The 21,842-nt window shown below is 38.1% G+C and overlaps 1 protein-coding gene across 1 annotated transcript; it reads left to right on the plus strand.

Annotated features, from left to right (window-relative positions):
* Positions 1-10,943: 10,943 nt before the first annotated feature.
* Positions 10,944-13,714, plus strand: USP26 (ubiquitin specific peptidase 26). Its single transcript, XM_045852190.1, is given in 3 exon segments — positions 10,944-11,063; positions 11,065-11,136; positions 11,138-13,714. Coding segments are annotated over 3 exon segments (2,769 nt in total).
* The last annotated feature ends 8,128 nt before the right edge of the window (positions 13,715-21,842 follow it).

The following is a 21,842-nucleotide window of genomic DNA, read 5'->3' on the forward strand; positions in this document are numbered from 1 at the left end:
AAAGATGCTGATTGTTAAAAAGATTTACACGGCCCTGGATGGCTTGACTCAGGGGATTGAACACTGGCCTGTGACCCCAAAGGTCAATTTGATTCCTAGTCAGGGCGCATGCCTGGGTTGCGGGCCAGGCCCCCAGTATAGAACATGTGAGAGGCAACCACACATTGGTGTTTCTTTCCCTCTCTTTCTCCCTCCCTTCCCCTCTCTAAAGAAGTACATAAATAAAATCTTTTTAAAAAGGGTTTACAAAGTTTTGCAATTGTATCTATTGGACAAAGCCTTAATAGAATTGCTTCATTAAGTGTGTATGCATTTTAAATTTGATAGATAGTAGTCTTCACCTGTTTGGTCTCCTGTCTTATATAACCTAGTCTTCGTGTCATAGTCAGCTTGATGTTCCAGTAACAGTTCCATCCCATTTAATTTCATCCTTTCCTGCTCTTCCAGCCCTTATTTTTAAACTTTGGATACTATTTTCTTAAGGAAACTTAGAATTCTTTGGCCCTAACCCTTCAAGGACAGTTACTTGTCCAACTTTATGATTTCCTTTGAAGAAGGAAAACTTCACTCTACACAGACTGAAAACACAGTCATTGTTTTCTGGTATTTATTAATTTTGTGGTCAGATCATATGAAGCAACAATGCAAGGTGGCACAGGCTAAGTGACAGTCTTACAAAAAGTGAATGCTTTGTGAATTCTGGGGCAGGAAAAATCAGGCCTGGTGATCTTCTGAATAAAGTGAGACTCAAACACAGTCTTAAAAGGAGGGATAGAACTAAGATACAAATAGGGAGATTATTAGGGAATTCCATGCAGAGAAGGAATGCTAGAAGAAGCTGAAATGGCAGAAAATGCCTGAACTCTTAAATAACACTACTTCAATTTTACTTAACGTGTTTTTTCATGTACTGCCATTTTTTGTATACCTGTTTCAAACCTGAGGTCAGAAATATTTTATTGCTTCATCTTCAGATCTTGTTCATAGTCAATGTCCATAGTTGAGTAGGTATCAACAAATATTTTGGTTAGTAATTGAATAACAAATAAATACAATACTTACCAGAAAGTGCTGCAAAATACTAGGAAGGTTCCAGTAGGAGAAAAAGGACTAATTTCCAGAAAGCCTCATTTATCATGATTTCAATATAATAAGTATGCACTTTCTCATGAAAGACCACTCTTTCATAATAATATTTAACTTCTGGAAAATAATCTGCCTTCTGGTCTTTTAATCAACTATGTTTTATTAAAAGGACTAACATAATTTTAAAAGAATGAAAAACAAAACAAAAAAGCTTTGACAAAACTGTCTCTCAGAAAAAGTTCAAAGCTTGACTACTTCATGGGAATGATTTGCTAGTCCAGAGAATTCTTTCCATTTTGGTCAGGACCTCCTATGGAGAGATTTATGTGTAGTGTATGTCAAGAGGCAAAGTAATGGCATTTCTGTGCTGTACAATGACTTGGACATTTGCCAAGTGCAGAAATGTGCCTTTAGACCAGAGAGAGAAACAGTCTGCTGTGATCCAATCATTTTGAAAAACCATGCACACTGAAGCTGGGACCAAACCCAATGACAGGACCTAATTGCTAATACTCTAGAGGCAATGAGCCTCTTGATGTATTGACCTTTAACCTAGATGTGGGAGAGTGAAAAAAGAAAGCAGATGATTTTCATTCCCTGTTCCCCCTCCCCCATCTCATCATGCCTGTCTCTAACCCTGTCCACATACTCCTAACACTCAGCTTTCCACCCCTGTTCTCATGAGTTACTTCCAGCTTTGGGGCAAGAGTGAGAATGAATAGAACAGTAAGGAAAGTGAGAGGAGAATTGGAGAAAGTGTACAAGTAGTTGACAGCTGCTTAGAAGCAAGGGGCGGAATTATATCTACTGAAATGAGAGCTGAACTCCTGGTCTTCTGATACTTCTACCCCATACACTCACCCCAGTATTTCATAAGATTTAGGCTTTTCCATCTTTGTGTTCTCCATTCCTATTTCATCCTTTCTGGTCCATCTTTATAATCACTTCCTTCCCTACATCTTCAACTCCCTTTCTCCTCTTACTTGGTTATTTATGAATGGCAGAATCTCAAGCAAAGTTAAATTCAAGGCTCTTCCTAATGCACATCTGCACCATGACAGCTGGGCAGCTAAATGTAACTGGAGAAAAAAATCACAAATACGCTGATTGGTCTCACTGTAAATTCATGAGGTTGGCTCTTGGTTGGCCCTTTGTGCTACTCAGCAAGGTTATTGGTATATTCAGTCTCCTGCTCTTTTACAAAAGTTTCACACCTCCCTTCTCTTCATATTTCTTCACTGTTCTCTGGCCACATAGGCTTGCATTCTGTTTCTAACATGCCAAGTACACTCCCAACTGAGGGCCTTTTTATTCGTTCTTCCTCCTACCTGGAGCACTCTGCATCTATTTGCTCTTTCAGTTTCTTCAAGACCCTGTTATGTCATCATTATCAATCAGACCTTTCCAGGTTACTTCGTTTTTAAAAAAAATCCTCATCTGAAGATATGTTTTTACTGATTTTAGAGAGAGAGGAAAGGGGAGAGAGAGAGAGACAGACAGACAGACATTGATGTGAAAGAGAAACATCAATTGTTTGCCTCCCATACGCACCTCAACTGGGGATAGGGGATTGAACCTGGAAACCTATGTATATGCCCTGACTGGGAATCAAACCTGCAACCTTTTGGTGTATGGGACAACAATTCAACCAACAGAGCCACCAGCCAGGGCCCCAGAACACTTTATATAAGGCAGCAAGCATATTCCCATTACCATTGACATATCTTATTCCCCTAATTTTCTGTTTTCTTTAACAGTTACCACTATCTGGTTTTCTATATGTTTTATGTGTGTATATTGTCTATCCCCCTGCTAAATTAACAGTTTTATGAAAGCATGTTTTTTTCTTTCTTTTTATTCTTTTATACCCAGAGCTTAATATAATGCTTGCTAGTATGCCATACATATTTGTTTATGGAATGATGGATAAATGAATGCCTGTTGGGGTTTGAGAATCCCCTCTCCCCATATGCCAAACCCAGCATATTCACCTACTCACCTTCTAATATTTTATATGGTGACTGTATTTTCCAAGCCTAAATTTAATACACGTCATCTAACTAGTGGGGAAAATATCTTTTATTTGAACTCTCTTGGGAAATCCAATGTGCTTTTTCAGTATATTCTACATAGAATCATAGCGTCAAAGAATGGAGTCCTCAAAGGAAGCTTACTTAATTATTTTCCAGTTAGTTTAATAGACTCTGATAGTGGAATTAGCTTTTCCAAGGTCATTATGTTTAGTTTAAAATAAACGTGAGTTGAAGTTTGGTTTTTCAGAGCTCTTGTTTGGGATTATTGGGGATACGCAGAAATTATTGGAAACTTCTTTGGTAATTATCTGGGCCTGTCTTTTCTATTTACTGCCTAAAGGTACTCACACACTACCCCATGGGTCCTTCATCATTTCTATCCAGTGAGACTTGCTTGGGCCACTGAATAGAAATCTCTCACCATATGCTATGTATGTCTTTATTTTCTCTGCATGTTTCAAACATAAGAAATTTGAAGTAAAATGATAATTAAAACTCACCACTTGTACCAAACCACTTCTATATCTTGACCTTCACTTATTAAGTGAAATTAAAAAATCACACATTTGATTTTATATAGGTGATTACAGTTATACTCAGATGTCAGTGGAAGATGTCTGACATAGAGATGTTACTTTCTCATATTCATGGAGCCTAAAGGGTCTTCTAAGGTTTATTCATCTGCCTCAAGCTGTAACTGCCTCTAAATTTTCTCCTTTTGTGATAAATGGTTTGTGAATGAGAAATGCATGTTCAAATTTAAAAGGTATATTCTTATTGGTTCTCCAATGCTTCTTGCTCTAAAAATTATGAAAGCACAAATGGATGGAAATACAAATACAGGTTACAGAGGGTAAATACACCAAAAAACATCAAAAGTCCTCACCAAATGAGCTTAATATATAAATAACAACCTGGGTTTCTGAGTTCTGGAGCTTTCAGGCATTCTTCCGAAGGGCCAATTTCTCATTTGCTCCATGAAGATGAGGCTAAGCCTCATCATTTTGCAGAGTTGAGGCAGGGCCTGAGAAATATCCTACCAATATTCTCTCTTTTACAGAACACTGCTCCCACCCTGGTTGTATGTCAAGTTTCAGAAAATGGCAGTGTAGGGATGTTTTCCCAGATCCTTTGTCCCCACTGGAAACAAGGCTGTTTTAGATGATGACATTTACACTTGAACCTATGTTGTTTAAATACAGTAAATGCTCATATCCTTTGTGTCCCTGAGAGCACTGGCCACAATACCCAGCATGGAGCACTCAGGAAATCATAATATGCAGCATGGAGCAGATGCTCAGCAAATACTTGATGACCAAGAAGATCAATATAAAGTGAATTAGTAAATTAACAGTGAAGCAGACAATTTGTACTAGGAGTTTTTTAACCTCACAGCCAGATTATTGACACCATAGGTCATGCCTCCAAATCTCATAGGAGTAGTATAGCTTTATGAGTTTCTGGCTATGCTTTGAGATCAGCCGCTAACCTGTGTATTGCACTAGTAGGTGATCAATCAAATCTAATGGACTGAGTTTATGGGTAAAATGAGAGGGAAGCACTTTGGCTTTAATAACTTTTGAATATAGCTGTCATCCATATGTTTTGAATCTGGTATGGGAGTGGCAAAAGAGGAGGCGTATCACTACTGCTGAAGTGTTTATTTTAGGCTGCTTAGAATAGTCACATAGTGGAGCAGGATCTTAGAGAACTGATAAATTTCACTTTAAAACCTTTTTTTTTAAAGAACAATAAAAAAAAGCCCCAAAAGGCTTTGAATGATGAGGTAGAATCAAGAAGGGAATTTAAGGTAGGAAAAGTGAGCATTGGTTACATCCCTCAACTGTGCATCAGCAAGATGGTTTTTTTTTAAGATTTTATTTATTTTTAGAGAGATGGGAGAGGAGGGAGAAAGAGAGGGAGAGAAACATCAATGAACAAGATATATCAATCGGTTGCCTCTCACACACCCCCAGCTGGGGACCTGGCCCACAACCCAGGCATGTGCCCTGACTGGGAATCAAGCCAGTGACCTTTGCTTCACATGCCTGCACTCAATTCACTGAGCCACACCAACCAGGGCTCAGCAAGGTATTTCTTAATCTTCACTTTCTATGCTCAGTACTCTCAGTGAAGTCTCCTTTATTCTGAAATAGAATGTAAGCAGGTTGAACTGTGAAGAAGGAGTGATGAATAGAGACTGTTTTGGAATACACATGTCTCTTAATTGTATTTTTAAAAGCAGAGAATGGAAACGCCATGAGGGTCTCATATTATTTCATCTATGATTAGAAAGAACAGAAAACAATTTTTGATAAATACAGATTATCTGGGGTGAAAAAAAATTTAATGCAGACTTCAAGTGGTTCTGGGGTTGTAGGTTCATACTCTTGAGTGGTCAAAATAGGAACAATTAAGACTTTGGTTTTAAAGTTCCAGCCAAGATGGAGGTGTAGGTAGAAATGTTTCACTTCTTTGCACAACCCAAAGAAGGATAATAACCAATCTAAAGACAACAAGCAACCAGAAGTGCTAGAGACTCAAACTGCATGGAACTCTAACAACCAAGGAGTTAAAGAAACATTCACCCAGACTGATAGGAATGGCAGAGGCTGGATATGAGAACCTGAGTAGAGACAACACCCTGCAAAGCAGTGGACCCTGCAGGTGAGTTGGGGCTGGCTGAATGGGAAACTACATACTCAAAGCTAGCTGTAAACTACTGCGGGGGTTGCCACAGCAGGAGACACTCCCAGTCTCTCACAAGAGAGTTTGTTGGAAAGTAGGGCTAGAGCAGAGCAAGGAAGTGGCATTGTTCCCTCTCTGACCTCTCCTCCACAGACAGTGACCCAACGCAGCAAAGAGGGTTGCTCTGTCCTGGTGAATACCTAAAGCTCCTCCCCCTTACAACATAACAGGTGTACCAAGACAAAGAAGTATGGCCCAAATGAAAGAACAGATGAAAACTCCAGAAAGAGAACTAAGCGAAGAGGAAATAGCCAACCTATCTGGTGCAGAGCTCAAAACACTGGTAATCAGGATGCTCACAGAACTGATTGAGCTCAGTCACAAAATGAAGAAAGAAATGAAGGCTACCAAAAATGAAATAAAGCAAAATATACAGGGAACCAACAGTGAAGGGAAGGAAACCAGGACTCAAATCAACAATTAGGAACAAAAGGAAGAAATAAACAATCAAGTGGAACAGAAGGAAGAAACAAGAATTCAAAAACAGGAGAGGCTTGGGAAACTCTGGGATAACTTTAAGTGCTCTAACATCTGAATCATAGGGGTGCCAGAAGGAGAAGAACACGAGCAAGAAGTTGAAAACTTACTTAAACAAATAATGAAGGAAAACTTCCCCAATCTGGCAAAGGAAATAGACTTCTAGAAAGTCCAGGAAGCTCAGGGAGTCCCAAAGAAATTGGACCCAAGAAGGAACACCAAGGCACATCTTCATTAAGTTACCTGAGATTAAAGATAGAGAATCTTAAAAGCAGCAGGAAGAAAGGAGAGAGTTACCGACAAAAGACTGTGTATAAGACTATCAGCTGATTTCTCGAAAAGAAACCCTACAGGCAAGAAGGGGCTGGAAACAAGTATTTGAAGTCATGAAAGGCAAGGACCTACATCCAAGATGACTCTATCCAGCAAAGCTTTCATTTAGAATGGAAGGGCAGATAAAGTGCTTCCCAGATAAGGTCAAGTTAAAGGAGTTCATCATTACCAAGCTCTTATATATGAAATGTTAAAGGGACTTATCTAAGAAATAGAAGAAGATAAAAAACTGTGAACAGTAAAATGACAACAAACTCACAACTATCAACAACTGAACCTAAAAAAATGAAAACAAAAACTCAGCAAATGACTCTAACAGGAATAAAATCAGAGAAAGGGAGATCACATGAGGGTTTTCAGTGGGGAGGGGGAGGGGAAGAATGGGGGGAAGGTACAGGGAATAAGAAGGATAATTGGTAGGCATAAAATAGATGGGGAGAGGTTAAGAATGGCATAGGAAACTGACAAATCAAAGACTTTATATGTACAACCCATGGACATGAACTAAAGTGGGTAATGCTAGAGGGTTAGGGGGTGCAGGGTAGAGGGGGGATAAAGGGGAGAAAAAATTAGGAAAACTTTAATAGCATAATCCAAAACAAAATACACTTAAATAAAGACTTTTTTGTGAAGAAGAAATATTTTAAACTCTTACTCAGCATTAAAGTAGGACAGTGAGAACTATATATAAATAATCCAGATTAGTTGAATTTGCAGTCATGCCTGAATGTTTTTATGGCCTCATTTCTAATCATTTTTCGAATGCATGCTTTCTGATACAAACATTTATTGTGCTAAATGCTCACCTATTCATTAATTTATATTGGTCCACTACTGAATTATTCAGAAATTTTAAATTTTGAGTGACTTTGTACATCCTATCCTTTCTCACTGGTTTTTTGAGTTCCGGGACCTAACTGTGGGAAACTTGTTAACCTATATATGATGGCAAGAAATTGTTACTTATACTTATTTTTGTCAGTGAGCCAGATATGCTAGGGTTGACCATGATGTCAGTGGTATATTAGTCACTTACACAACTTTCTCAATGTCATCTGTGTGTCCTGCAGAGGCCTAAGCATGGAAAGAGCAGGTGGGGTCATTGATTTTGATACCTCATAGCCTAAAGTTTTGGAGGATCATTAAACATTGTCTTTTTAACATAATTGTTCACTGCTCAATGCCAATGGGCTTATATTGGTGTCCATTGGAAAGAGCCTTTCTATTTTAGAGAGAAATGCTCACTACCAACAGGATGGTGTGTTGATTGTTAGGGAATAGCAGTATATCTGAAGTCCATCTTAATATCTTCTTAGATATTTCAGGGCTTTGGGAATGATTCCTTTACATTCTGGGTACTCAACAGTCTGTCATTGCCTTGAATCATCAAAAGTTTAGTAAGTATTCACAGAGATGTTTGAATTGCTTTTGAAAAGCTGGTAAATTTGACTGAAAGTTTTATGTATAGTTTTAGCTATTTGACCATTTGATATAGGATGACAAGCAGAGTTACCCATATTTTGGCATTTTTCATATTGTTTTCATTAACCACTTAGGCCCCTTATATCTCCTTCCCCTGATCCCACAATCACCACACAGTTGTCTGTGTCCATGAGTCCTTTTTCTTTTTTGCTCAATCCCTCCACCCACTAACCTCAGGATGACAGGTAAGAGGGTAGAGGTTAGGGGATGTTTGGCTCTTTTTGTTGATCTTTTTCTGTCATATTTTTGGAACACTTAGTGGTAGGTTAAGTTTTTGGTTCTGCCTTGGCTTTTTACGTATAGGATGTGGTGGTCTTAATGTAGTGTCATGGTGCTCTTCCTCATAACACAATTGGACTCTCTTTCTCTACATTAGTGATTTGTTGTCTTATTCTTTCTTTTCACTTAATTTCTGTTAGGGTAATGTTAGGGACCCCACAGGATACTGAGCAGAATTGTTGGAGGCATCTGGCTTGTCTCGAAGCAGGCAGTGTACATAGAAGTGTTAATATGTAAAGAATTGAGGTTACAGATTTATCACTTAGTGAGACTAATTAAATAGTGCCAAGGTGAAGGTGAGGGGTATGTTTGCAAAGCTTCAGAGCTTGTTTGGAGAGCTCTTGGACTGAAGTTCAGAATGCTGTGAGTTCTCAAAGAAGAAACAACCCAAATCAGGCAAATTTTGTATACCTAACTTGTTGGAATATATGTGTCACTTATGGTTTGGAAGGCAAAGCAGTTGAGGAGTAAAGAAGTGGGATTATTTCAAGAAACTAAGCCAATTTAGCTTGTGGAAGGCAAATACCAAGCAATTCATGTTAATTGCAAAACATAATCAATTGGAGGAGAATGTGAAAGCAATGCTAGCCCATCAGAATAAGAAAAGTGCTAGACCAGGGGTGTCTTACTCATTTTTGCCAGGGGCCACATCAGCCTTGCGGTTGCCTTCAAAGGGCCGAATGTAACTTTAGGACTGTATAAGTGTAACTACTCCTTAACAGTTAAGTGAGAGCTCAGCGCTGCTGCCGGGTAGAAACAATGTTCCAGGCCAGATAAAACAAGGTGGAGGGCTGGATTTGGCCTGCCAGCCTTGTGTTTGCCACCTGTGTGCTAGACTGTGATTATAAAAATGGTTACTTTACAATCTGAATTCTATATAGTCTGGAGCACAGACAGATCTCACACTTACTTATGTAGGTGCCATAATTAGCCCTGAGCAAAATGCCTTGTACTTACTTGTCCATGGATGGCTAAATATGTCCTGAAGTTGTTTGATAGTATTTTCTGAAAAAAAAGAGTGTGAGACCTAAGGCCTGCTAGAAGTTGTTTCATATGATTTTCCCATTTGCCCATGTTGGTGGTCCAGTTATGCTACAAGTCTTCATTGACAGTATTCCTCAACCCAGATAACTTAGGGGATCTACTGGTGATTCTACTTTAGACAGGTGAAAATGAACATAATTGCAGGTGTGAGGAAAGCAGGGCTAAAGGTCCCAGAAATGGTGTTGTTTAGTACATATTTCACCCATGTTGACTATAACCAGTTTTCCTCTAAGCCATATGATGATGCATTAAGAAATATAAAGTAAACATATGTTAATAAGGACTTAGCAAGGAATTTATAGACCTTTAAGTGCCAACTTGAGTGTCCCTGTTATAATGGCCAAAAGAACACGAGGCCATTGACTTCTTTCCTTTTTCATCCTCGGGAATTTTTCAGTCTGCATGGATTATAACGACCTTGAAACTTGGGGCATGTCTCCATAGGAACAGTGAAGCCAACCTTGGAGCCAACAGGAAATTCTCCACTCATCATATGTTGTGTTTTTTTTTCTTTTTGTAAATCTTTTATACTATGTGCTTGCTAGTTCAGTAGTAAAACATAATAATCTCAGTCTTGAACTGAGTCTCAGTTATTATTTTAAGCAATTTTCAAAATTATCCTAAGTTTTTTTTATGTTCTTGCTCAGCATGACTTCAAATTTTTAATTGGCACTTATCTTGAAAATCAGGACTGCTTAGAATATACCAGGTCATCTTAGCTTGTGGGAGCTAGAGATAGCCAATTCTTTGATACCTGCTTTAGCATGGGATAGAGTGTGTGGACTTCCCCTGGTTCCATATGAAATATAGGAATATAACTGCATTTAGAAGGAGATAGCTAGATTAACTATTAGTGGCCTGCATATGAAGTCCTCTAGATTCCGGGACTTGGGTTGAGGACCACATAATGCCTCCTATTTTCTTATTCACTTATTGACAGGAGGATTGGCATATTGTATGCATACACTTTAGACACTGTTCATCATGCTCTTCACCTATGTATTGAAAATCTTTTAAGTGTTTAATGATTTCAGTTGAAGTGGGGAAATTAATACCGAATTAATCTAGTATTGCAGTGGAAAAGAGACTTAGTGTATGGGAATAGAATCTGAGTTCTAGCCAATCATTTCTCTGATAGCTTAAATAATTTTTCTTGATTTTTTTCAGTAGCAGCCTTGCATTGGGAATCAAGACTCTGCCCTCATTTAACCGTGGACAGCTCTTGTCTCATGTAACTGCGGACAACTCTTGAAGGATATTGGTTTTATTACTAAAGGAGTGAGTATCCAGAACCTTACAAGGCTGTAATATAAAATCAGCACTAGAAACAGGCCTATTCTCTATAGAGAACTAAAGAAACTTTGCTTTAGTGTTGTCTTCAGAGGCAAACTTGCAACATAATTTGGAACTTAAGATTGTCAGTAATACAAGATACACATATATTTTACTTATAAAGAAAACATGGCTGTTCTAATGGTACATGGTTTTGTCCAAATATGGAATAGGAAGACTGGGATGTCTAAGTCAAAAGAAGCATTCATTGAAACAGTGTAAGGAAAGGAGAAAGTTAGACTGGTGGTTTATTTTCAGCACTGGAGAATATACAACCTTTTGGCTGGGTAATAATATTAAAAATGTAGTCTTTAGATCCTATGAAAAAAAAACAAAATTATCTGCATTTAACCTTCCAAAGTAATACTTTTTTGTTTATTAAAAGATTATCCTCCAGAGACGCTGAAGAGCTGAAGATGTTCCTGGATAGAGTCCGTCAAAAAAATACTCAACCACCCACGAAGCCTGGTAGGGATAAGGGTGTCTTTAATAGCACAAAAACACAGAAGGAAATCAACAAAAAATTATTTAACGAGATGTATGAGAAGTCAAGAAGTAGAGTTTTTGACATAGGAGAAGAAAGTAGAACACCTAACCTTCGGGAGATGGCTTTGTATACATCAGAGATATCAACACTTACCTGTAAAGAGTTAGTAAAAAATGGTTGGGGGAAGAGAAAAAGGATGGTATCATCCAGTTTAGAGATATATGAGAAAATGCAGAAAGAGAATAAATCTGTAAGAAACAAGAAATTTAAGACAAATCCCTTGAAGAACAGAAAACACCATGAGAAGAAAAAAATGTCATTAAAAGAGTTAAAAGAAAGTAACAAATTAACTTTGGGACTTTTACTCAAGACCTGTTCTACTGGAAATCCTTACCTAGATGGTACTTGTCTTCTCCAGACTCTTTCTGAGAAAATATATTTGGCACTTCTGTTGGAACCATTGTATAGTGAGGATGACCCAGAGTGGGACAGAATCAAGATGACCTTTGACTTCTATCCAGAGAAACTCTGTCAAGGCCTGCCCAACTTGGGAAACACCTGTTATATGAATGCAGTTTTGCAGACTCTATTTTCAGTTCCATCCTTTGCTTATGATTTACTCTATCAGAGTTTCCCATGGAGCAAAATTCCGTTTGATGCTCTTAGCATGTGCCTGTCACAACTTCTTGTTTTGAAAGATATTTACAGCATAAAAATCAAGAAGAAGTTACTTGTCAGTATTAAAAATGCCATTGCAATAGTAGCAGAGATATTCTCTGACAACTCACAGAATGATGCTCATGAATTTTTAGGTCACTGTTTAGATCAGATGAAAGAGAACATGGAAAAATTAAACAAAATTTGGAAGACTAAAATTGAATCTGAGGAAGAAAATTCATCTCACCAGGCTTCTGCTGACAATGCTGTCATCAAAATGCTTGTTTGTCCTGTCATCACCAATTTTGAGGTTGAGTTGCTGCGTTCTATTATTTGTGAAGCCTGTGGTCAGGTTGTTCTCAAGGCAGAAGTGAGTAATTACCTTTCCATCAACCTTCCCCAAGGAAGAAAAACATATCCTTTGTCTATTCAATCTACTTTGGATCTTTTCTTTGGAGCAGAAGAACTTGAGTATAAATGTGGGAAGTGTAACCATGACAGATCTGTTGGAGTTCACAAATTCAATAGGCTACCCAGGGTCCTCATTGTTCATCTGAAACGCTATAGCTTTCACAGGTCTAGATCATTAAGGAAGGATGGCCAGCAAATCATCATTTCTAAATATTTAAAGTTGTCTTCTCATTGCAATGAAAATACCCAGCCACCTCTTCCCTTGGACAAGAATGCACATATTAAGGATTTCCAATTTTTAAATTTTTTCCAAAAGGTGAATTCTGACATCTTTAGGTCATTGACACCTTCAACAAAGTTGACCTCAGAATGCAAGGATTGTTTGGCTCTACACATGGAGTCAGAAAATGAGTCTGAATCACAAAAGTGCCAGACTTTTCGGTCAAGCAAAGAACAGCAGCAAAATGACCTGGGAAAATATTCTAAACTTAATATAAGAGAATCCATATCAGTAAACTCAGGTTATGGCACAGCCATTGAACAAGAGCCATTAGTACCAGGATTAGTGAGGTATCTAGAAGATACCAGCATTTCTGTGATCTGTGAAGATGAAGGTAAACCCACCAGTAGCCCAAACACGTGTCTTGCAGAAGTTCACCTTCAAAAAGTATCTAGAAATCCAAACCTCAAGAAATATGAGAAAACCAATGTGTTTGCCACTGTTGATACTGTCACTGAGACTACTAAAGATTTTTATGAGGATACAAAATCCAGTGTTTCAGAAGAGTTCTCAAATGTAGCTGGACAGATCCAGCAGCACAAAAAGTTGAGAATCTATGAACAATCCCTTCAGGAGGAATCGCTTCATAGCCATCAGAAGCCAGATGCCCAGTGGTACACAAATAATCTTAGAAGACCTCCAGAATTAAGTCTCCAAGAGACCAATGTGAATTCCCTAGGTGTATTGGGTTTCAATAAAAACCTTGGACACAAAGACTTTTTACCTAAGAAGAAGAAAAAAGCTGAAGCCAAGAAACAAAAAAGAAATTCCAAGATGAGAGATCAATATGCCTATCAGCTGATTGGTGTTGTCAGCCATCTTGGGAGTAACCTACATTCAGGCCATTATATTAGTGATGCCTTTGACTTTGAGAGGCAGGCCTGGTTCACTTACAATGATATGCAAGTATCAAGTATCCAGGAGGCTCTGATGCGGGAGGCTAGGCTTCACACTGGATACATCTTCTTTTACATGCACAATGAGATCTTTAAAGAGCTGATGGAAAGGGAAGACAGCTCCCAGCCTCATAGCACAAAGGCAGGGAAAAAACATTGGAAGAAATAAGAGGAACCTAGTTGCCCAGACCCACTTGACTGCCTTACTAGCTACCACTTTTTCCATGGAAGGAAAACTGAACTTTAGCCAAAGATGAAGAGGCAATTAGCATCCAGGAACTAAGTTCAAGTAGAAACACTTACAGGGAAATTTCTGTTCTAGCCCTGATACAGTCACCCCAATCCCACAGTTGTTTCTAATAAGCATTCTTCTCTGCTATTAGACTAGGATTGTGCTTTCCATATTCTAATGCAGTGGATTCCAAGTACAGCCCTTGAACCAGCAGCATCAAAAGCATGGAGGAACTTGATAAAATGCAAATTCTTGGATTCTACTACCAATCCACATATTCAGAAACTCAGTGGGTAGGTAACATCTTGGTTCTGATGCTTGAGAAAGTAGGGTAACTACTGCTGTGGTGTGTAGAGTATCTTGGTGTGCTTTGCTATTATATATTTGAAATGTTTATATTTTGTAGTGGGGTTTGATTACATTTTTGTTTCTTATATTATGTCTTTCCTTTGTAAACTTGCTAATATCAAAACACAAAAATTATTTTTCTGCTAAAAATAGTTTCTGGAGTCATGGAAAAACAAAACAAAAGAATTGTCGAGGTCCTAGCAATAAAAAAAAAAATAGTTGCTGGGATCCTGGAAATAAATAGGAAATAAAGATGGAAACTTAGGAATCCTCTTGAGCATATATAGATGAGACTGAACACCAGACCAAGTCTTCAAGTTATTTGCTAAAGTCTTCCTTTTCCTCAATGCCAAAGGAACTATATACCATCAAGCTTAAACCTTGAGGATAAAGAAGTTGATTTGTCCTGAAGAAATTGACGTACTTTTTATTTGTCTTCTAGCAAGCTGTTCTTGGTGAGCTGAGCCCATTTTACCATTTTGGTATTCTTAGAGGGATGCTTGCATTGCCTTAAAGGAACATTGATGACCAGAACTTATCTGAAGCCTTGAAAAGTCATTTGCATTCAGCACTATAAGACTAATTCCATATAAATCTCGCTTCTCTGTACCTTATAGCATGGTGGCCTTATAAGTTATATGTGCTTTAAAGTGGATTTGTAGGATTTGAAAGTGTTACTCATTACTTATTTGATACAGTGTCAAAATTTGTGCCTGAATATGATCTGATTCTGAGTAAAAGTCTCATGGATCCTGGGTTGGTCATATTCTGTTGGAGCTCCCTGTGATTCAGGGATTTAGTTATTGTAATATTAAGCATGTACCATCTCTGTAACCTAGCTTTTTTCTGCCTTTCAGGCAGTGAATCTGTAACACCTTGTACCTTGTTATGAACAACTTGGTTGTACTAAGAGGCTATCTCACATCACATTAAGGGATTTAATTTTGGTCTTTCTTTTACCAACATGGGTATCCTCCACCTTGAATATGGGGTATGGTCTTTATTAATCCAATAGCTTGTTGATTCTCTTAATCCCAAAGACCTTTAAAGGAAGGAAGTAGAATTTAGTGGTGTGAGAAAGTTAGAAAATGTCCTCTGGAGGGAAAACCAGATTCCAAAGTTTTGGGATTGTATATAGAAGGTCTGAATGGGAGGTGAAGATTGTTGAAGTAAGTAGTGGGGGGTCTCCTAGATTGAATTAATCACTCTCATGGAAGAAAGTGCTACAGACACAAAAATGAGAGATTTGTTCAACTTGTGCAGTACTTCAACTGCTGAACTGGTTGAAGGGTAAGGCTGAAGTTACATTTAGGGGAAGGAAGTGACAGTTTTGTTTTCCAGTTTTATGCTTTTGACTTCTCTAGAATAGTTAAATCTAAGCCCAGTTACATTGGCATCACAGCAGGAGTTTTGGTAAGAGTGAGATAGAAGTCAGTTTGTTTTGAAAGAATGATGATGCCAATAGTTTCAAGAGATTTTAAATTTTTGGGTATAGCATATAGGGTACTACACATTCTTTTTTTTTTTTTTGCACTACACATTCTGAACATGCTGCTCTTCAGCTTTTAGCACTTGCAAATGTAGGGCAAATTGAAAATGGTTGGGGTATCCATAAGAGGGAAGGTCTGTCCTGGACAGATGGCTTGGATGGAATCCATCATTGCCCTGTGAGAAGAAATTCTGACTCCATGTGAGTGGCTATATACTATCTACCTGTTATACTGTTATTTAAAATAAAAGATTAAAATAATTCTTCAGTGACTCAGTGGCTGTTAGTTATTATGGATTTTAATTGGTTCTCTAATTTACAGAAAAGATTTTTCAGTAATCCATGGCTATAAAAACTAAATTTGACACTCAGTATATTAGTTTCCTGTTGCTTCTGTAACAAAAACCATAAACTCGATGGCTTAAAACAACATAAATTTATCTTCTTACATTTCTAGAGGTCAAGAATTTGAGGTGGGTGTCACTGGGTTAAAATAAAGATATTAGCAGGGTTACAGCACTTCTGTATTGTCTAAGGAGATGATCTATTTTCCTCACCTTTCTCAGCTTGTAGAAACTGCCCTCATTTATGGCTTAATAACTCCACCTTCAAAGCCAGTAATGTCAGGGCAAGCCCTCACACTGCCTTCTTTGGTGCTCCCTCTTCCGCCTTCTGCTTCCACTTTTAAGAACCACATTGAGAATTGGTTCACCTACATAATCCAAGATAATCTTTCTATTTTAAGATCAGTTGATTAGCACCTTTAACTCCTATTTGTCTTGTAACATTATGAGGGGAAACCCAAAACAACCCAGAATTTATAAAGAATTATGTATTTGTTGTTTCACATTTAAACTTCAGTCACTTTCAAAGTACTCTCCATTTGATGCAAAACACCTGTTGAGATGTTTTTTCCACTGTTCAAAACAGTTTTTGAACTGGTCAATTTTGATGCCTTTTGGTGCTTCTACCATTGTTTGTTTCACCTCTTGCACATTGGCAAAATGTTTCCCTTCGAGGACTTTTCTCATCCAGGGAAACAACAACAAAAAGCCACTCAGGGTCATATTGGGTGAATAGGGACTGTGGGGCACGGAGGTCATGCCATTTTTGGTCAAAAACTGCTGAGTATCCAGCAGTGTGGGAAGTTGTGCTTGTAAATCATCCATCACAAAATGGGTAAATGTGTTGAAAGAGCCTTCAAAAAAAATTCACTGAAGCTAAACGCAGCCTCTCACTACAACCCCAGCTGGTACACTGATAACAGATGGGCTCCTAGAACACTCACCTAGTGGGGGAACTACACTCACCTAGCTGGTAGTAAAAGGGGTCTGCCCTCCAGAAGATAATTTCAAGGTTTTGGGGGGCTTCTTCATATATTCAAGGATTAGGATATGGACATCTCTGTGGTACCCACATTATACCTGGTACACAATAGTAAAAGTTAATGGAGAATTATCATGACAACAATAAGAAGCAGAATGATTTAGGACCCAGACCCTTAAGGAATGGTTTTCAACACTCCACCAGGTAAAGAACCCAGAGCATCTGAGGTTTATCCAAGGGTGAGAGCAATTGTAATTGGTAATTGAACAGCTGAGAACTAGAAACAAGAGCTATAGTAGCTTTGCATATTTTTACGTTTAATATACGCTAGTGTGTATTTGTAGATACACACCATTCTCTTTTTCCCTGTGCTTCCTATTTGTTATTCTATGCACAAGTTATTGGAGGTTAATTTTACAACTTTAGATAACTGAATATTCAGTGAGTGCCTTACTGAATTTGAGGAATAATTAATAGAACCCATGATGAATGCAATGACTTGAGATTCTGAATCATCTAATTTGGGGAGAATGGTGAGACATCTAAAAGGATTGGTGTATCTATTAGGTAGAAGTACAGAATTGTCTTTCTGCTGTAAGAGAGTTCAACTGTATGTAGACAGGTGCATATGAAAGCTGAGCAACCAAAGGGCTAGGCTATGCCAAATATCAATGTATTGCCTGCCAGCTCCAAATTGACCCTTCAGCTATGTTCCATATAATGGACAGAATTTCTGTACACATATCTTCTTTATAGTAAGCACACATTGAGCTTTTTCAGTACAGTGTGAGAGAAGTACATTGCAAGTATAAGAAAGGGGCTATCTGCTGTTTCCAGTTGTTGACGTGGGTTAGCAGTGTGATGTGACAATATCTGGTGGTGCACTAACCCAGCCACAGAACCAGAATGTGTGCTCCCTGATGACCTTCACAGCTCCAGCCTGGCCTGTGGATGACTTTCCTGCTGTTATTTCAACCTGGACACCATAAACTCTAGGACTGTAGCCTGATTGTGTGCACTCCCCAGGTTTGTACTCCATGGCCCTTCTACTGCCAGTCCTCCTGACAGGAATCTACACATTCCAGGCCTCTTGTCACATCAGCATCCTCAGTCCCTCTGCATGATTGCATACTGGGCCATTGGCCATAGCCATACTTGTGTCCTAGATGGTTACCAGTAGGGACACCACTTCTTCTGTATGCCCATGCACTGACTAATGCTTCTTTGCATCCCGACTGCATTCCACCTGTACTCCAGATGGTTACATACTGATTGCCCAGTAACTACAGACCATGTCTAGCTCAGGCCAACCAACAAACTTCTCTGCCATCCAGCAGGATGTAACTACATCTTTTGAAGCCTAGCCCTGGAGATCTGGACCCCTCTCAAAATGTGTTCTTTCTTAGACATTCTCCCTCAGCTGCAAGATACAATATAGATTTTCCTTATATCCTATAGTTACTTCTATCACAGGTTAATAATTCTTTATATCAAACTTCTGTTTAAATAATTATGGTTTCTATGCCCTCATTTGGACACAGACTGATACAGAGGCTGAACATGTTAGGTATTTTAGCTCCAATATTCCAATAAAATCCAAAGATTTTAATGTAAGATTCTTTGTTTTCATTTTATTTGGTGGTAGTGCAGGGAATGATGGTTGGAGAACCATAATACTCCAGTTGCTCATACAACTTCTGGAAAGAGATGACTAAGATATGAAGGCATAATAAGTTTAAATAGGATATTTTTTATGTTTCATCTGCTATGTGAATAACAAGGACCTCTAAATGTTTTAGGGCATGATAGCAGTTTAGACAGGTTCATACATGTCAACGACAGGCACCTTCAACTAGAACATCACTCTGTAGTGTCCATATTCTTCCTCTATCAACCTGGTCATACTTATGCTCACCATGTTGGCCCCAACCAGTAAAAATGTTTCAAAAGAAAAGTCTTAGCAAACTATGTTTCTGTAACCTAGAAGAGTTGGACATTTCCCCCTCTAAAATTATCAGTGGCCTGCAAGCAGCACTGGGACTGTGATCTCTAGGTGACCCTGTTCACCACTTCAATTCCTTGATGGTGTGTGAGTGGCAGAAGGAGACTCACATCGGTACCAGACACTGAGGATCACAGTGCTAGGCAGCAACAGCATGGTGTCCATGCAGGACGCCTTCCCTACTTGCAAGGTGGAGTTTTAGCATAGGTATCTGGCTCATGAAAAAAAAAAACTTTTATACCTGAGATACAGGTTACTCTTTCAAACTTAGTATGTTATAGGTATGTATGCATATAAACATATATGCATATATTTATGTATAGAGAGGTTTATTTTAAGGAATCAGCTCATACAAGTTAAGGCTGGCACATCTGAATTCTGTATGGCAGGCCCAGCAACGAGAAACTCAGACAGGAGTCAATGTTGCAATCTTGAATCTCAAATCCATAGGGGAAGCTGACAGCCTCAAAAGTGCTGTAGTCTTGAAGCAGAATTTCTTCTTTGGAAAACCTCAGGTTTGCTCTAAGGCCTTCAACTGATTGAGTAAGACCCACCCACACTACCCAGGGTAAACTTGACTTAACTTCAACTCATTGTAAACATTAACCATGTCTACAAAATTCTTGCACAGCAACACCTACATTATTGTTTAATGCAATAACTGGGTGGGGCTGTAGCCTATCTAGTTGATACATAAAACTAACCATTACATATGTTATGTAAGTCCACAAACTCAGTGTGCCCTAAGAAAAGCATGAGTGAGTTTCCAAGCTGTCAGCAAAGTAAATGCAAGTTGGACTCACCTCCTGCCAGGGCAAAACCAGAATTACAGCTAAATCATAGATCAATCTGAATAACCAACTGAAAACTAACTCAACAGAAGTCTTATCATTCAGATTTACAGAAGAAGCCACATCTAGATAGACTGATGAAGTTGTGCTGGCCTCACTCTGACGAATCCCTGGACCCTGCCCTATCACAAAGGCTTTCAGGTGCCAGAGTGGGGGTGATTGACTTTGCTGTACCCTGAGACTTTTGCTGAGTAGCCACAGACCCAGCACTTGAGCACTGTAATGGCATAATCAATTAAAATCAATATAATTAAATGTAATAAAATATTAATCAATGTAATTTAAAATACAAATACAAAAAAATCATTGAAACTAAGAGCTGGTTCTTTGAAAGAATAAACAAAATTGATAAACCTTTAGTCAGAATCATAAGATGAAAGCGAGAACCCAAATAAAATCACAAATGAGAGAGGACAAGTAACAGCTAACACCACAGAAATGTTTATATGTATAAGAAAATATTATGAACAAAGGAGTATAAAATATTATGAACAACTGTATGCCAACAAATTGAACAATTTCAAAGAAAAAATACATTTCTAGAAACACGTGATCTCTGAAAATTGAATGAAGAAGAAACTGAACAGATTTTGTTAGTTGGAGGATTACAACTAACAAAGTTGAGGTAGTAATCAAAAAATTCCCAAGAAACCAAAGTCCTAGACTGGATAGCTTCACAGGTGAATTTTACAAAATATGCAAAGAACTAACACCTATACTTCTCAAAATATTCCAAAAACTCAAGAGGAGGAAAGACTCAAACTCATTTTCCAAGGCCACCATTATCCTAATGCCAAAACCACGTAAAGACACCAAAAAGAAAGAAATTTATAGGCCAATATCCCTGATGAACATATACAGGGATGGGCAAAGGTAGGTTTAAAGTTGTGAGTATTGAATACATGAAACAAAAAGTTTATTCTTCTATTATTTATTAATTATTGTATTGTTTTCTATATGTTCATCTGTAAACATACTCTTGCCCTACCCTGTATGAGAAAATCCTCAACAAAATATTACCAAACTGAATTCAGCAATACGTTAGAAAGATCATACACCATGATCAAGTGGGATTTATTCCTGGGATACAAGGTTGGTACAATATCTGCAAATCAATTAACTTGATATACTACATAACAAAATGAGTAAAAATCCTATGATCATATCAATACATGCATAAAAGGAATTTGACAAATTCCAACACCTATTTGTGATAAAATCTCTCAGCAAGTGGGATATAGGGAACACACCTCAACATAATAAAGATCATATATGACAAACCCACAACTAACATACACATGAGGAAAAAATTAAAAATGTGAAATAGACTGAGAGCTATCAGAGTGGAGAGGGAGGGTGGGCCTGGATGAAAGGAGATGAAAGAATTAGCTGAAGAACTTATATATGTAACTCATACACACAGACAATAGTATGGTGATGGCCAGAGGGAAGAGGGAGTGGTAGCTGGGTGGAGGTGGGCAAAGAGGGGCAGGAAATGGGGACATCTGCAGTAGTGTCAACAATAAAAAAGTAAAGAAAAAAAAAGCTAAAAATATTTCCCATAAGATCAGGACCAGACAGGGATGCCCACTTTCACCACTTTCACCACTCATAATTGAATATTGTACTGGAAGTCCTAGCCACAGCAATTAGACAAAAAACAAGGGGCATCTAAATTGTTACAGAAGAAATAAAATTGTTATCATTTACAGAAGATATGATACTGTATATTGAACCCTAAAGATTCCACCAAAAACTACTACAACTGATAAATATATTCACTAAAGAAACAGGATAAATATCTACAAATCACTTGAATTTTTATACACCAATAATGAATGATCAGAAAAGGAAACTAAGAAAGCAATCCCATTTACAACTGGACCAAAAATAATAAAATGCATAGGAATAAATTTAACCAAAAAGGTGAAAGACCTGTACTCAGAAAATTATAAGACACTGAAGAAGATACAAATAAATGGAAGCACAGACCATGCCCACTGATTAGAAGAATGAACATTATTAATATGCCCATACTACCAAAAGTAA

Source organism: Phyllostomus hastatus, unplaced genomic scaffold (genome assembly GCF_019186645.2).
Source record: "Phyllostomus hastatus isolate PE091 unplaced genomic scaffold, TTU_PhHast_1.1 phas_contig_90, whole genome shotgun sequence".
Lineage (NCBI taxonomy): Eukaryota > Metazoa > Chordata > Mammalia > Chiroptera > Phyllostomidae > Phyllostomus > Phyllostomus hastatus.